The 18,488-nt window shown below is 38.7% G+C and overlaps 1 protein-coding gene across 13 annotated transcripts in view; it reads right to left on the minus strand.

The window, feature by feature from the left end:
• LOC133640913 (MAP/microtubule affinity-regulating kinase 3-like) overlaps positions 1–18,488 on the minus strand; it is a 113,388-nt gene that overhangs the window by 14,815 nt on the left and 80,085 nt on the right. For 7 of the 13 annotated variants that reach the window (XM_062034600.1, XM_062034601.1, XM_062034602.1 and 4 more), the window contains 6 exons: positions 12,954–13,066; positions 12,731–12,878; positions 12,447–12,664; positions 12,238–12,341; positions 11,870–12,046; positions 8,219–8,488 (listed from right to left, as the gene is read on the minus strand). In XM_062034600.1, coding sequence (XP_061890584.1) covers positions 8,219–8,488; positions 11,870–12,046; positions 12,238–12,341; positions 12,447–12,664; positions 12,731–12,878; positions 12,954–13,066 — 1,030 coding nt within the window. The remainder of the gene's footprint in view (positions 1–8,218; positions 8,489–11,869; positions 12,047–12,237; positions 12,342–12,446; positions 12,665–12,730; positions 12,879–12,953; positions 13,067–18,488) is intronic. The other 6 variants (XM_062034608.1, XM_062034610.1, XM_062034606.1 and 3 more) reach the window with 1 other exon arrangement.

Below are 18,488 nucleotides of genomic sequence, written 5' to 3' on the forward strand. Positions count from 1 at the left end.
AATTTTTTTTTTCAAATCCACTATTTTTGTTTATAAATCCATTTTTTGTTTGATTGCATAAAAAGACACAAATTTCTCTCCATGTTCAAGTCGAATGCAGATGAGGTTTTTATAAATGTGTCTAATAAAAACATAATAGCAGGGTGAAACAGTTAATATCTTAGTGTTTTTTTCCAATCAACTATTTTAGTTTGCAAATCTAAAAAATTATTTTTTAGTTTTTTTCTCCAAATCCACTATTTTTGTTTGCAAATACATTTTTTGTTTGATTGCATAAAAAAACACACATTTCTCTCCATGTTCAAGTCGAATACTGAGGAAGTTTTTATAAATGTGTCTAATAAAAACATAATAGCAGGGTGAAACAGTTAATATCTTATAGTGTTTTTTTTTCCAATCCACTATTTTAGTTTGCAAATCCGTTTTTTGTTTGATTGCATAAAAAGACACACATTTCTCTCCATGTTCAAGTCGAATACTGATGAGGTTTTTATAAATGTGTAATAAAAACATAATCGCAGGGGAAAAACCGTTCACAAAATCCATGTTTCTTTTTAATTTTTTTTCCCGAATCCACTATTTTTGTTTGCAAATCCGTTTTTTGTTTGATTGCATAAAAAGAAACAAATTTCTCTCCATGTTCAAGTCGAATGCAGATGAGGTTTTTATAAATGTGCCTAGTAAAAACATAATAGTAGGGGTGAAACCGTTCACAAAATCCATGTTTCTTTTTTAGTTTTTTCCCCCAAATCCACTATTTTTGTTTGCAAATCCATTTTTTGTTTGATTGCATTAAAAGACAGAAATTTCTCTCATGTTCAAGTCGAATGCAGATGAGGTTTTTATAAATGTGTCTAATAAAAACATAATAGCAGGGTGAAACAGTTAATATCTTATAGTGTTTTTTTTTTCCAATCCACTATTTTAGTTTGCAAATCAGTTTTTTGTTTGATTGCATAAAAAGACACACATTTCTCTCCATGTTCAAGTGAAATACTGATGAGGTTTTTATAAATGTGTAATAAAAACAAAATAGTAGGGGTGAAACCGTTCACAAAATCCATGTTTCTTTTTTAGTTTTTTTTCCCAAATCCACTATTTTTGTTTATAAATCCATTTTTTGTTTGATTGCATAAAAAGACACAAATTTCTCTCCATGTTCAAGTCGAATGCAGATGAGGTTTTTATAAATGTGCCTAATAAAAACATAATAGCAGGGGTGAAACAGTTCACAAAATCCATGTTTCTTTTTTAGTTTTTTTCTCCAAATCCACTATTTTTGTTTGCAAATACATTTTTTGTTTGATTGCATAAAAAGACACAAATTTCTCTCCATGTTCAAGTCAAATACTGAGGAAGTTTTTATAAATGTGTCTAATAAAAACATAATAGCAGGATGAAACAGTTAATATCTTAGTGTTTTTTTTTCCAATCCACTATTTTAGTTTGCAAATCCGTTTTTTGTTTGATTGCATAACAAGACACACATTTCTCTACATGTTCAAGTCGAATACTGATGACGTTTTTATAAATGTGTAATAAAAACATAATAGCAGGGTGAAAACCGTTCACAAAATCCATGTTTCTTTTTTAGTTATTTTTCCAAATCCACTATTTTTGTTTATAAATCCATTTTCTGTTTTATTGCATAAAAAGACACAAATTTTCTCTCCATGTTCAAGTCGAATGCAGATGAGGTCTTTATAAATGTGCCTAATAAAAACATAATAGCAGGGGTGAAACCGTTCACAAAATCCATGTTTCTTGTTTAGTTTTTTTTCCAAATCCACTATTTTTGTTTGCAAATCCGTTTTTTGTTTGATTGCTTAAAAAGACACATTTCTCTCATGTTCAAGTCGAATGCAGATGAGGTTTTTATAAATGTGTCTAATAAAAGCATAATAGCAGGGTGAAACAGTTAATATCTTAGTGTTTTTTTTTCAAATCCACTATTTTAGTTTGCAAATCCATTTTTTGTTTGATTGCATAAAAAGACACACATTTCTCTCCATTTTCAAGTTGAATACTGATGAGGTTTTTATAAATGTGTAATAAAAACATAATAGCAGGGGTGAAACCGTTCACAAAATCCATGTTTCTTTTTTAGTTTTTTTTTCCAAATCCACTATTTTTGTTTGTAAATCCATTTTTTGTTTTATTGCATAAAAAGACACAAATTTCTCTGCATGTTCAAGTGGAATGCAGATGAGGTTTTTATAAATGTGTCTAATAAAAACATAATAGCAGGGTGAAACAGTTAATATCTTATAGTGGTTTTTTTCCAATCCACTATTTTAGTTTGCAAATCCATTTTTTGTTTGATTGCATAAAAAGACACAAATTTTCTCTCCATGTTCAAGTCGAATGCAGATGAGGTCTTTATAAATGTGCCTAATAAAAACATAATAGTAGGGGTGAAACCGTTCACAAAATCCATGTTTCTTTTTTAGTTTTTTTTCCAAATCCACTATTTTTGTTTGCAAATCCGTTTTTTGTTTGATTGCTTAAAAAGACACACATTTCTCTCATGTTCAAGTCGAATGCAGATGTGGTTTTTATAAATGTGTCTAATAAAAGCATAATAGCAGGGTGAAACAGTTAATATCTTATAGTGGTTTTTTTCCAATCCACTATTTTAGTTTGCAAATCCATTTTTTGTTTGATTACATAAAAAGACACATTTCTCTCCAAGTTCAAGTCGAATGCAGATGAGGTTTTTATAAATGTGTCTAATAAAAGCATAATAGCAGGGTGAATCAGTTAATATCTTATAGTGGTTTTTTTCCAATCCACTATTTTAGTTTGCAAATCCGTTTTTTGTTTGATTGCTTGAAAAGACACACATTTCTCTCATGTTCAAGTCGAATGCAGATGAGGTTTTTATAAATGTGTCTAATAAAAGCATAATAGCAGGGTGAAACAGTTAATATCTTAGTGTTTTTTTTTCAAATCCACTATTTTAGTTTGCAAATCCATTTTTTGTTTGATTGCATAAAAAGACACATTTCTCTCCATGTTCAAGTTGAATACTGATGAGGTTTTTACAAATGTGTAATAAAAACATAATAGCAGGGGTGAAACCGTTCACAAAATCCATGTTTCTTTTTTAGTTTTTTTTTCCAAATCCACTATTTTTGTTTGTAAATCCATTTTTTGTTTTATTGCATAAAAAGACACAAATTTCTCTGCATGTTCAAGTGGAATGCAGATGAGGTTTTTATAAATGTGTCTAATAAAAACATAATAGCAGGGTGAAACAGTTAATATCTTATAGTGGTTTTTTTCCAATCCACTATTTTAGTTTGCAAATCCATTTTTTGTTTGATTGCATAAAAAGACACATTTCTCTCCATGTTCAAGTCGAATGCAGATGAGGTTTTTATAAATGTGTCTAATAAAAGCATAATAGCAGGGTGAAACAGTTAATATCTTATAGTGGTTTTTTTCCAATCCACTATTTTAGTTTGCAAATCCACTTTTGGTTTGATTGCATAAAAAGACACATTTCTCTCCATGTTCAAGTCGAATGCAGATGAGGTTTTTATAAATGTGTCTAATAAAAGCATAATAGCAGGGTGAAACAGTTAATATCTTATAGTGGTTTTTTTCCAATCCACTATTTTAGTTTGCAAATCCACTTTTGGTTTGATTGCATAAAAAGACACATTTCTCTCCATGTTCAAGTCGAATGCAGATGTGGTTTTTATAAATGTGTCTAATAAAAGCATAATAGCAGGGGTGAAACAGTTAATATCTTATAGTGGTTTTGTGGTCACAGTTTTTGGTTTGGTGTATATTGTTCTTTCTAAACACAGAATACCATATATGCCAATTATCCACAATTGCCATTTAAAAATGTCAAGTATGTAAAGTTACATACAAAGCTTGAGTTTGCAATTCAGTAGATATCCTTGCATACACTTCTAAGCTCGATACCTGGCAATAATTTAAGTGTGTTGGTTATCCTTAAGAACCTGCAAAGAGCAAATTAAATTCACTCTATGACAGCGCTACATTGCACATTGGGGAAGCGTGGCATATTTGAGCAAGGATCCATCCAATTACACAGGCCAAATATTCTGTGCTGGATCGGCCTTGTGAGAATATGCCCTTAAAATGTTAGGTAATACATTACCTGGGTTTATGATGCATTACCCTGGAACGGACTATTGTCAATATGGTTTCGAAATGATCATTCCCGAGAAGGGATTGTGTTTCACCTTAAGGGTTCCACTGCATGCCAGATGAATCATGACGCCATGTAAGAAGCTCAAGATCTGACTGCATCAGTAACAAGCAAGTAGAAGTGGGAAAAATGATCCGCTTCCCCGATGCATCACGATTAGAACGTGGACATTACTGAATCGATGGAAAAATATTGATTATTTACGTATTTTAAAAGTACAAAATATAACAAGAAAATCATTTGCTAGCTTATTTCACCATTAGTGGTTGAACAAAACACGTGTGTTAAAACCGTCTATATTTTTTTACACTTATTAAGTTTGTGCAACATTTATTTTACCGGCCCCAATAAAATGATTGGTGTTTGCGGTAGTCACTCACCCTGTCTCACACATACAAAAACCGTCCAAGAGAAGCTACGAACATTTAGCGGTCATGTTGTTGTTATGATAGAATATACATTCAATGATAGCTAATGCTAACTTTCCAAATCGGTATCATTAGCCTACAAAGCTAATGCGCATACATGGAAGAGGGCGGCTTAAAATACATTGGAAAGTTAGCGCCCTCTAGGCATCTGTGTAAATGTTGCAAACAACTCCTTTAAATAAAGTAATACAGATGGTTCTAAAAAAACCCGTCATAAATGCTAATGTTCTCTAAACGTAGGGGTGTAACGGTACGTGTATTTGTATTGAACCGTTTCGGTACGGGGGTTCCGGTTCGGTTCGGAGGTGTACCGAACGAGTTTCTACACGGACATATTAAGTAGCGTAACGCACGTTGTGTAAACAATGCACACCGAGGCACAACACACGGCATGCTAACAGCTAACGGGCTACGATAGACTGACCATACGTCCTCTTTTCACCGGACATGTCCTTTTTTGCGGAGCGGTCAAGGCGGAGTTTCTTAAATGCCTCAAATGTCCGGCATTTTGAGTTAGGGTTGCGTGTATTTTCAATGTATGTTCAGTTAAAAACAAAACAAATTGTGCGCGCAGCAGCATTGGTGAGGGAGGGGCAGAGACAGAGAGAGAGAGAGAGAGAGTGTTATGATAAACGCGCATGCGTTGCCAGGCTCTGCTTTTTATCCATAGATTTATCAGATTAAATTTTTTATTATCTATAGCAGGGGTGTCAAAAGTGTGCCCCCGGAGGCCATTTGCGTCCCACAGCTAATGTTTTAAAGGCCCACGGCACATTCTACAAATACTATTAAAATAAACAAAAACGTAACAAAAGTGAAATAAAAAAGCTTAAAGGTTAAATGTAATTTAGAAAAAGTTGCAATGTTGACTAATAAAACAAAGCTGTTTTTTTTTCTTTCAAACTGTCATTGCTCAAAACATAATATTGAATCAAAATCAATGTTATTATGAATTATTGACCTATCCAAGGTTCCGATTACTTCACATCAAATATTCCACTAAGAGAAATATTTTTGGTGGAAGATTTTGCACATTTGGTTAATAAATAACCCAAAAATGTATAATTTGTTGTTTTCTTACTGTACCGAAAATGAACCGAACCGTGACCTCTAAACCGAGGTAGGTACCGAACCAACATTTTTGTGTACCGTTACACCCCTATCTAAACGTTAGTTTTAGGTGTGATCATTCAAACTATGATCATTCAAACTAACCAAGCGAGAACCTTTAGTTAACATTCTTTTAACGTTATGTGTTGGCTGGGTTAGCGCGGACACACACTGAGGAGGGAAGAGAGGACGGGCTATGCTAACTGCGGCACTAAACTAATGCGAATGTGAAGTAGTGAAACAAAAAAATAATAAATGCTTTGTACGTTTCAACAGAAGGCTAATAAGAGCCGCATTACAGTGCAGAGTAACTAGCCAAGAAGAGGAATTTAGCAAGCAGCTTAATAAGTCGAGAGACAATAATATCCATACAGTGCGGCCGCCTGCTGGCAATACTTTCAGACAAAGATATGAATGAGTACATAGACGACACACGTCCTTGAACCAAGTTTATGTTAACATTCTGTGGTTTTAGAAGGCACAAACACTAAATCAAGATTGCTGCTCGCTAAGTATGGGCGTCAATTTATGTTTTCACATAGCAAGTTACTACAGTTGTCACGTATCTGGTATGTCTATGCTGTGCACACTAACATGAATTAATGATGCAATGCCGAGAAGGAGCACTGTTGACATAATTAAAATGTAATACATATGTATGTGCATTAGGGGTGTAACGGTACGTGTATTTGTATTGAACCGTTTCAGTACGGGGGTTCCGGTTCAGTTTGGAGGCGTACCGAATGAGTTTCCACACGAACATATGAAGTAGCTGCCTAAGCTAAAGTCTAAACAAGCTGCTCTGCTTTCTGCCTCCTACACAGCACCCAGCATTGTCCCACCCACACAACCATCTGATTGGTTACAACCTTAGCGGTAACAGCCAATCAGCAGTGCGTATTCAGAGCGCATGTAGTCAGTGCTTCTACGGTGGGGTTAGCAGATAGGTGTTTAGCAGGTATGCATCAGGCAGCGGACTCTCCCCAAATTAAAATAAACACATCCCAGTCAACTACTAGTAACATCACTATGAGCCTGTTGACGTTCTAGAAACAAACTGCAGCTCAGCTCGCTCGCAGTCCTGGCTTGAGGTGAAGGCTAATTAGCTTTTAGCGTAACGTTAGCTCATTTTGCGGTGTGTTAGCTCATTATGCGGTGTGTGTGTGTGTGTGTGATCATTAGTAATGTAGCAGCCTTGTTTTGAATGGCAGGGTCCCTGCTATCACATGTTGATAAAAATATAACATTTACATAATAAAAATCAACTACAGGCTTCCCAGATGCTGTAATAAATTAAGCATGATGAGTTGACATGAAACTGTTTAATGTTGCACTTTTTATATGTAGAAGAAAAGTTTTGTCATTGTATTTAATCTGAGCAACAACTTGAGGCAGTTTAATGTTGATTAACGTGGGCAGAATTATTATCGTGTTCCCAATGTTAAAAGGATAAAGCCATTGTTTACAAATTTGGTAAATAACCAAAACATTTACACTACCGTTCAAAAGTTTGGGGTGACATTGAAATGTCCTTATTTTTGAAGGAAAAGCACTGTACTTTTCAATGAAGATAACTTTAAACTAGTCTTAACTTTAAAGAAATACACTCTATACATTGCTAATGTGGTAAATGACTATTGTAGCTGCAAATGTCTGTTTTTTTGTGCAATATCTACATAGGTGTATAGAGGCCCATTTCCAGCAACTATCACTCCAGTGTTCTAATGGTACAATGTGTTTGCTCATTGGCTCAGAAGGCTAATTGATGATTAGAAAACCCTTGTGCAATCATGCTCACACATCTGAAAACAGTTTAGCTCGTTACAGAAGCTACAAAACTGACCTTTCTTTGAGCAGATTGAGTTTCTGGAGCATCACATTTGTGGGGTCAATTAAACGCTGAAAATGGCCAGAAAAAGAGAACTTTCATCTGAAACTCGACAGTCTATTCTTGTTCTTAGAAATGAAGGCTATTCCACAAAATTGTTTGGGTGACCCCAAACTTTTGAACGGTAGTGTATATTTTGTTGTTTTCTTACTGTACCGGAAATTAACCGAACCGTGACCTCTAAACCGAGGTACGTACCGAACCAAACTTTTTGTGTACCGTTACACCCCTAATGTGCATATGACATAAAATAGATATAATAATATACGATACAATAATATAATACAATATAATTAAAGATGTATAAATGATCGATTGATAATCAAATCGTACTCCCTGGATCGTGAAGTTCCCAAAGACTTCCACCTCTACAAGCAACAAGACATCAGAGCAGCGCTAATAAGACGTTGAAGGTCTAATTCCGGAGTGGTTTCTCTTTTTGGCAGCAACTGGTGACCCAATTAGAAAACCACGGCACAGGACAGCCAGTGTTCCCCCAACACTTCGAAAAGGCTGCGTGCTGATTGGCTATTCATTGGTGTTATAAACCAGGCGCCACGGCAAAGGGGCCAACAGACTGGTGCTAAACCCCACCCACTCCCTTACCTGCGGGTCAGCTTAGAGGTGAGCTTGGAGAACAGGTTGCTGGTGCCACGGCTGCGCGTCTGGGAGAGCGGCGAGGCGTCGTGGGAGAGGGTCGGCGAGGCCGGCGGGCCGTTGTATGTGGCCGTGCGGCGGTCCCTCAGCTGGCCGCCGTGGAAGGTGCTGCGGCTGGCAGTGCCTCGCGGGAAACGCAACCGGTCGGGTGTGGCAGAGTTGGAGATGCTGTGGGTGGACGCCACCGGGTTCCTCTGGCCGCCCGGCGACATGGCCACGCTGCCGACGTGACAGAGAGAAGTGGTCAGCGTCCGTTTGAAAAGCACAAAGGCGGAGCGACAGATGGTCCTGGCTGACTGTGACAGGATGCTACGCTAACTGAAATGAATGTGAAGGTGAGCAGGGCAGGAAATTAGAGAACCAACACAACTGAAGGAACACACAACCATTGTTGTTAATCATCATGGTGTGTAAATGTTGGGATCCATCCAACCTTTGTGGAAGGATACATCATAGATTTAGACTGAATGTGGTTGCTATGGAAACTACGTCCCCCTCAGTAAGCCTAATAGATGTCCTGCGCTCTCATTGGTGGATCCTGATGCAGGAACATTTGCTTTTTGGAGTTAGTTGTGCAGTTAGTCCATTGTTAATTCAGCAGACTCCTGAGCAGGAAGCAACCCACATTTAGAGACGAGACACTTCAATCACAAGTGAAGATAGTTGCTTGATGATTGCCTATTGATGATGATGAAGATGGTTGTATTCAGTCACCTGACTTTTGAACGGAAGTGAACGGAGTGGCGGGCCACTAAAACAACATGGCTACTCTACCATGAATTGATTAACGTGGACCCCGACTTTAACAAGTTGAAAAACTTATTCGGGTGTTACCATTTAGTGGTCAATTGTACGGAATATGTACTGTTCTGTGCAATCTACTACTAAAAGTTTCAATCAATCAATCAATCAATGCAGCAAACATTGTACGAAGTACTCGAGTACGCAAGGGGCCTAGATCTTCCCACTAAAAGCAGACACGAGCAACAAATCAAACTATGAAGTGGAATCTATCCAGGGTTTCCCTTTAATTGAATGTGGTGCACCACCACAGCATTTTCATTACCACCACACATTGAAAATATGTTGTTTTTTAAACTGGAAAACAAATTAAATATAATATATTGTAGCCCCCAGAAGAAATCACACAAAAACCGACGCTATTTTTAACTTTTATTACCATTACTATGATAACAAACTGCCCAATTTCAACAAGTGGAAAAACTTTCATCTCCGTGAGTCCGCGCTTCCTCAGACACATAGCAACACTTCCTCATTCTCTGCCAATCATCTTTCAGGCATGGACAGTGTGTTTGCAAACATGGTGCAAAAAATAACATCAAATCCAAACCACACGAACATAAAACATTAAAACCTGCTAATCGTTAAAGTATGAATTGATATATAAAATATACTTTTTTTTGCACTACTCCTCTACATTTGTCACTGTATATTTCTCTCATTTATATATTTGTACTTTGCACCAACTCTTTTACAGTCTTACTTGTATATGATGTTGATAGGTGACTAGTGTATGTCTTGCTGTAAAACATGCACCTAGAGCACTTGCTTGCTCAGTGAATGTATACTTGTCTATTTGTTATATGTTTAGAGAGCCAACAACTGCCAAAGACAAATTCCTTGTTTATGCAAGTATACTTGGCCTAATAAACCTGATTCTGATTTGCGTACTATTGACAAGTGATGTATGGAAAACTCGACTACTAGAAAAATACTTGATTACCGAAAAAGGATGTAAACAAAACGCACGCTATTGTCTGGAGCGTTGTCAGCCTGTCTGCAATGTGGGGGTCATTTTTATATATTCTACATATACCCATGGACAGCCATCTTGGAAAAGCGTGGAAGTCTATAACTTCTTTGTGTGTGGCTGGGTCAAGGACATTAGTATCAAGACTCGACCAGATAAATCATGCATCGTTTTTGCTCGGGTAATGTTGAATTTGATGATTTAACTTCGCGTCTACAGCCATGTTTGTTGCCTTATTGTTGTTGCGCCGTTACGCAAAAGCATGTTTTTCCCCGTCTTTATCAAAATATAACTATAGATGTCAACATTGTTTATGTGCTGAAAGTTTCATTTATGAGTGTTTATCAAAATATGACTATAGATGTCAACATTGTGTATGTGCTGAAAGGTTATTTTATGATTGTTTATCAAAATATAACTATAGATGTCAACATTGTGTATGTGCTGATAGATTAATTTATGATTGTTTACCAAAATATAACTATAGATGTCAACATTGTGTATGTGCTGAAAGATTAATTTATGATTGTTTACCAAATTATAACTAAAGATGTCAACATTGTGTATGTGCTGAAAGATTAATTTATGATTGTTTACCAAAATATAACTAAAGATGTCAACATTGTGTATGTGCTGAAATATTCATTTGTGATTGTTTATCAAAATATAACTATAGATGAACATTGTGTATGTGCTGAAATATTCATTTATGATTGTTCACCAAAATATAACTATAGATGTCAACATTGTGTATGTGCTTAACGATAAATTTATGATTGTTTATCAAAATATAACTATAGATGTCAACATTGTGTATGTGCTGAAAGATTCATTTATGATTGTTGCCTTTGGTAAAAACATAAGTCTTTTAGGTTTTACTCACATTTGATTTCTTTTATTTAGACTCACTGAGTTGGTGCTGTATGAAACACTCATAGCGAAAATGCATTTTAACTACTCCAAAACAAGATAAAATACAAATATCAAGATAATACTAAATGAAAACAAACTTTTACCAAAGTGATCTCTGCAAACTTTTGCGTTTTTCGCTACTTTTTTCGTTGTCTTCCGTAAAATCTTAACATTTTTCGCCCTTCTTGATTACCTCTTGAGTAACTCTGAAGAAACGTTTATCGTTTCCGCGATTTGAACGGTTCAAACAGCCTAAAACCACGCAAGCATAGGGCATTTTTCTTGAAAAAAGGCTAAATGCCGCCCAGAACGCTATGACAACAAACGCTCGCCGGCCCACCACTTCGAGCCTCACAGTTCATTAGTCAGACGTGACGTCAGGTGAATACAACCTATCCAGGTCATGTCCCGCCCTGGACGTCAAGCTCACGGTGCATAAGTGACCACTCAGCACCTTGATAGGAGGAAAACGATGACTGTGTTCAGACAGACAAGATTGGGGTGGGGGAGAACAAAGTTCAGAGCAGATAAATGGAGAAGAGTTTGGGGGATGATGCAAGAATATGAAAATGTAATTAAAGCACATTTTATGTGGTGTCATTTGTGCATGAATTAATATTTGTCATCACCATCAGTGTCCTAACTGCCAATCAGAAGGTCCCACTGGAGGGGCGTGGGGCCAGATGTGTATTTTGCACACATCTGTCATGGCGCCACCATGATACGGAGGAGGCATCATGAAGGCTTGGCTGACTAGACGGAGCAGGAAGCTGCAGGTTTAGTTGGCCTGTGACAGCGTGTGAGGCTGGCTGCGTGCGGGTTAGCGAGGGCCAAACAAGTGGGCGGAGACATGAGGGGACAGCCGTGGGCAGGTGGGTGGGGCTGTGAGGGGTGGGGGGTGGTCCCTGCCGTCTTACTTGGGCGAGCAGTAGTCCAAAGCGTAGTAGGAGTGGGGCAGCGTGGCCCAGCCTGCCTGGCAAGCGTACAAGGGGCTGGCCGTTTGATACCTCAGCCGCACCGAGCCGGACGAGGCGCCGAGCGCGGTGGCCACGAGGGAGGGGGAAGGGCTGGCGGCGCGAGCCATCTCGGTCATGCTGGCCATGCCGCAGCGAAACCCCACCCCCCCCCCACACACACAAAACACACAGGCAGAAATGAAAAATAAGATTGTGAGAAAAGTGGAAAAGTAAATGCGAGAAGACGGAATACAAAAGAAAGAACTGAAGGAATCTGGACCACAGAGCAAGAACTCAAACTGACAAATACCAAATCATCCTGTTCTCACCTGTTCTCCTTCCCGTTAGGAATGACGGACAGACGGTCCGTGTTGTTCCTGTCGCTGCACACGTACGTGTTCCTTCGGGTCATCCCCGCGGACGCAGTGTTGTTCTGCAGGCCAACAGCACAGGAGTCACGAAACTATCTCGCTAGAATGCGATCGTCACCTCCAGTGTCACTGAATAAGGTGTGAAGTGAACGGTTGCAAATACTCACACTCTGGCTGGCGGCGGCGCCTTTCCGACGGTCGGGAATGTCCGCCTTGTTGGGGTTGTTGGCGTTACCCAGCAGCGGGCTGGAGGGCGGGGCGCCGCGGCTCCCAGGGGTGCCGGGTTTGCGCAGCTGGACACCACCCTCGTCCTTCCCACTGTTGTCGGCGGTGCTCGTCTGACTGCGCTTTGGATGGGCCATACCTGGCGGGGCGTTCTGGCCCACTGCAGGGAGACAACGTGGTTTCATACGCAGCGGTGAGGTGGTCCTTGATGTGCTTCTCGCCTAACCTTGTTCACTGTAACGTCTCTGCTTGTGGTTGGACGAGGCACTCCTCTGGACTTTGAGGTGGGAGGGCGACTGACCATTGAGCTCGCTGTTAGGTCTGGACTTGGCGAGGGACAGGTTGCTGCTGGAAGCCGACTCGCTGGGATCCAGCTGAGGGACAGACAACCAAAGCGAGGGTCAGCGGATGAACCAACGCTACCAGATTCAGTTGGGAGTAATTTGTACCTCGGACGCCTTCCTGCCCAGCAGCAGGTAGGTGGCCGTGATCTCGTCGTACTTCATCTTGGCTAGAGACTCCTGGATCTCATCCATGTTGTAGCCCATCCCCACCATAACATCTGGACACACACCATAGCCTTCAAACAAACTCATAAAAACATAACATCACTGTGCATTATATTTGTCAACAAAAATGAGGCCTCACTGTGCTCTCACAAAAAATTAAAACACTCTAAAACAGGGTTGTCCAAACTACAGCCCGCCGTCGTCTTCAATTTGGCCCGACAGTCATGCGTTTAATAAGGAATCTTACCCACAGGGAGATGGCATTCATTTAAAAAAAATCTGTGAATCTTAATGCTGCTTGTAAGTCAGGTTTAATTATGCTCTGAATTAAAGTCTGCATAGCATTGCTTATGCCTCAATGCAAACAACCTTACCTAGTCATTTTAAAAAAAATCCAAACAACACAAAATGTCACATGGTCACACATAACACAACCTGCACATGGATATTTGTGGAAATTATTTAAAAAAAGGTCCATGCACCATAAAAAAATTAAAAATGACACCCATTTAAATCCATGCAAAAAACTGTATGTATATATATATCCATATATATATATATATATATATATATGATTGATTGATTGATTGATTGATATATATATACACACACAATCTATATATATATATATATATATATATATATATATATACACACACACACAATCTATATATATATACACACACACACACACACACACAATCTATATATATATATATATATATATATATATACACATACATACATACATACATACATACATACATACATTATATATATATATATATATATATATATATATATATATATATATATATATATACACACACACATATAAATACATACATATATATATATACATACACATATATACACATACACATATATACATACACATATACACATACACATATATATACATACACACACATACATGCATATATACATACACATACATACACATGTATATACATACACTATATACACATACACATGTATACACATACACATATATACACATACAGGTAAAAGCCAGTAAATTAGAATATTTTGAAAAACTTGATTTATTTCAGTAATTGCATTCAAAAGGTGTAACTTGTACATTATATTTATTCATTGCACACAGACTGATGCATTCAAATGTTTATTTCATTTAATTTTGATGATTTGAAGTGGCAACAAATGAAAATCCAAAATTTCGTGTGTCACAAAATTAGAATATTACTTAAGGCTAATACAAAAAAGGGATTTTTAGAAATGTTGGCCAACTGAAAAGTATGAAAATGAAAAATATGAGCATGTACAATACTCAATACTTGGTTGGAGCTCCTTTTGCCTCAATTACTGCGTTAATGCGGCGTGGCATGGAGTCGATGAGTTTCTGGCACTGCTCAGGTGTTATGAGAGCCCCGGTTGCTCTGATAGTGGCCTTCAACTCTTCTGCGTTTTTGGGTCTGGCATTCTGCATCTTCCTTTTCACAATACCCCACAGATTTTCTATGGGGCTAAGGTCAGGGGAGTTGGCGGGCCAATTTAGAACAGAAATACCATGGTCCGTAAACCAGGCACGGGTAGATTTTGCGCTGTGTGCAGGCGCCAAGTCCTGTTGGAACTTGAAATCTCCATCTCCATAGAGCAGGTCAGCAGCAGGAAGCATGAAGTGCTCTAAAACTTGCTGGTAGACGGCTGCGTTGACCCTGGAAAAAAGAGCTGGACTGCTGCTGAGTGGTCCAAAGTCATGTTTTCTGACGAAAGCAAATTTTGCATTTCCTTTGGAAATCGAGGTCCCAGAGTCTGGAGGAAGACAGGAGAGGCACAGGATCCACGTTGCCTGAAGTCTAGTGTAAAGTTTCCACCATCAGTGATGGTTTGGGGTGCCATGTCATCTGCTGGTGTCAGTCCACTCTGTTTCCTGAGATCCAGGGTCAACGCAGCCGTCTACCAGCAAGTTTTAGAGCACTTCATGCTTCCTGCTGCTGACCTGCTCTATGGAGATGGAGATTTCAAGTTCCAACAGGACTTGGCGCCTGCACACAGCGCAAAATCTACCCGTGCCTGGTTTACGGACCATGGTATTTCTGTTCTAAATTGGCCCGCCAACTCCCCTGACCTTAGCCCCATAGAAAATCTGTGGGGTATTGTGAAAAGGAAGATGCAGAATGCCACACCCAAAAACGCAAAAGAGTTGAAGGCCACTATCAGAGCAACCTGGGCTCTCATAACACCTGAGCAGTGCCAGAAACTCATCGACTCCATGCCACGCCGCATTAACGCAGTAATTGAGGCAAAAGGAGCTCCAACCAAGTATTGAGTATTGTACATGCTCATATTTTTCATTTTCATACTTTTCAGTTGGCCAACATTTCTAAAAATCCCTTTTTTGTATTAGCCTTAAGTAATATTCTAATTTTGTGACACACGGAATTTTGGATTTTCATTTGTTGCCACTTCAAATCATCAAAATTAAATGAAATAAACATTTGAATGCATCAGTCTGTGTGCAATGAATAAATATAATGTACAAGTTACACCTTTTGAATGCAATTACTGAAATAAATCAAGTTTTTCAAAATATTCTAATTTACTGGCTTTTACCTGTATATACATATACATATATGTACATATAGATACACACATATATATGTATATATATACACATACATACACATATATATACATACACATACATATAGATACACATATATATACATACACATATATATACATACACATATATATACATACATATACATACACACACATATATATACATATACAGTACATACTGTACATACATATAGTCGAGGTTTCTATGGTTTATCCGTTATACAGTGCTCAATACCGGGGTAGAGCGGAATATACGTTTCGTGACCTAATGTATATGTATATACTATACAGTATATATATAGTTACTTTGCATTCAGTTGTATTTCAGCCTTCGACCAGATTTTTTTTAGCCCAATGCGACCCCCAAGTCGAAAGGTTTGGACATCCCTGCTTTAAATTATGAACATGAATGGGTTATTGGTGTGTTTGTGTGTTTATGAGACTTCCGTGTCCCTCTCCACTTTAGCAGCAGATACAAATGGACACTGGCAGTGGTCACATGTGCAGACAGAGGACTGTTTCCAGTGCGTCACCTCCCCCACCAACGAGCAGATAGCGCCGCGCCAGGTGAAGTGAAGCGTGCGTTTCCGGTTTCTGTGCACTTGCGGGAACCAAAAGCCATCTAGCCTCTAATGACCTCATTTTCTACGAACCTCATGGACGCTTTTGTCCTCCTTCTCCAGGTGACGCTGATGGAGACGTTCAGCCTTGAGATGTTTGTAAATGAACGTGCTCAAGGAATGCTTTTAGAGGGTGTTCCCGTCTTACAAGCTGTGCAGGTGATTCAATCTTAAAGGCTGAAATGTGCCGCAGAACATTTCTACGGCGGCGTCGATACATCAACATGACTCTGAAACGTTTCTTACATATACGGTAGTTATATCATATATTATATTATTATATAAATAATGTATTATTATATCATTAAACATCCATTAGCGGTCATCGACGGTGCATCCTTTATCAAACAGTAAAATAAAATTCAGAAACAAAAGGCTCTTGAGACATTTCTGTGGAGCATATAGTGTGTGAAGTAAAGTCAGATGTTAAGTTGTGTTATCTGTGAAGGTCTACATGCATGATTTAAAGGCGAGGGATGCCTCTGCACGATGGAGCTGAGCCTCTCTGCCCCCATCTAGGCTGCTGTTACGCAAGACCGCCCCTTCCCCCTCAACCCCATTAAGCCTTCATCCAGGACACGATGGGGAGGCTTCTCTGCCTCTCGTCGGCAACAGCTTGTGTTTATTTATTCATGATCACGTTTCATTTTCAGCTACGGAATAACGAGAGCGCCTTAATTCAAGTGAAAAAGTGCAAAGTTACGCCTTGTGCAACCTCCCCCCGTGACCCGCCTCGAAATAAGTCTGACGAAAGCTCTTCTCAGCGTTGCCTTGTGGATTAAATAAGAAGCTAAACGGGGAAATCATGCAGCAAGACCCTTTCCTAGTGTTACAAACTATGCATACTGGAGAGACAGTGGGGGCGGTATAGCTCGGTTGGTAGAGCGGCCGTGCCAGCAACTTGAGGGTTGCAGGTTCGATCCCCGCTTCCGCCATCCTAGTCACTGCCGTTGTGTCCTTGGGCAAGACACTTTACCTACCTGCTCCCAGTGCCACCCACACTGGTTTAAATGTAACTTAGATATTGGGTTTCACAATGTAAAGCGCTTTGAGTCACTTGAGAAAAAGCGCTATATAAATGTAATTCACTTCACTTCACTTCACAGTGACGCGGCTGCATCGCGGGGTTCACGCAAGTCGGCTGGCACGCGTGACGCTTGCGGTCACGTCCTCCCCGATGCCCTGACCCACCACCAAAAATTTCAGGACCATACCTGAAACGCCTGCAAAAAATATATAATATATATATATATAATATATATATATATATTTTATAAAAAAATACTTTTCGAGCATGTTAAGGGCATGAAAAAGACATCCAAACATATAGAAGAAAAAAACCCAGCAATTTCAACAGGGCCCTTGCAGTGCTCTGCATTGCCTCTGCTGGGGCTTGCTCCTTAGCTCGCGTCCTAATAAAATAAATTAAATAAAAAAACTAAATGAAATGAATTTAAATAAATAAATTTTAATTAAAAAAATATATAAAATAATTAAATAATAATAATTTAAATAAAAATAAAAATAAAGCCACTTGAGACTGTCATTAGTAGCAATTAGGATCAAGATCTGAACTTATGAGTTATTAACGTTTTGTGTTTTGTGGCAAACCATCAGATCAAAGATTGGCGCCACATCCTGTCCTTCACAAAACATTTTTTGCAATTTATCATCAGCCATCATTTTAGTAACCATCTCTGATCACCTAAAGTCCAGAAATGACAGATCGGTGATGGCGTGGGGCAGTTTTCGCCGTTAGGCTCCACCCACTAAGAGTAGGTAGGAACAGGTACTGACCCATCGGGCACTTTAGGGTGTCATCATCATCATTTCTACCAAACAAGATCCAGATCTGAATGTGTGGAACTGAGTTATTAACGTTTCGTGGTTTGTGGCGAATCGTCTGAGAAATGTTTGGCGCCATGCCACGCCCACATCTTATGGCGTAGGAAAAATGTGGTCGCAGTTTATCATTGCTTATAAGTGTAGTATCTGTCATTTTAACAGTGACTCATTTGGTTAAAGTCTCTAGGAGGAGCCTGTAAAATAAGACCCCTTTTTTTCATGGAAAAATGGCCAAAAACCATTGGAGCTAAGTTTGGCGCCATACCAAGCCCACATCTTATGGCGTGGGAAAAATTTGTTCGCAATTTATAATAACATATCTGTAGTATCTGTCATTTTAACCATGACTCATTTGGTCAAAGTCCCTAGGAGAAGTTTGTTTAAGTACAACCTCTTTTTTTTC

This window comes from Entelurus aequoreus, linkage group LG23 (assembly GCF_033978785.1).
Source record: "Entelurus aequoreus isolate RoL-2023_Sb linkage group LG23, RoL_Eaeq_v1.1, whole genome shotgun sequence".
NCBI classification, from domain to species: domain Eukaryota; kingdom Metazoa; phylum Chordata; class Actinopteri; order Syngnathiformes; family Syngnathidae; genus Entelurus; species Entelurus aequoreus.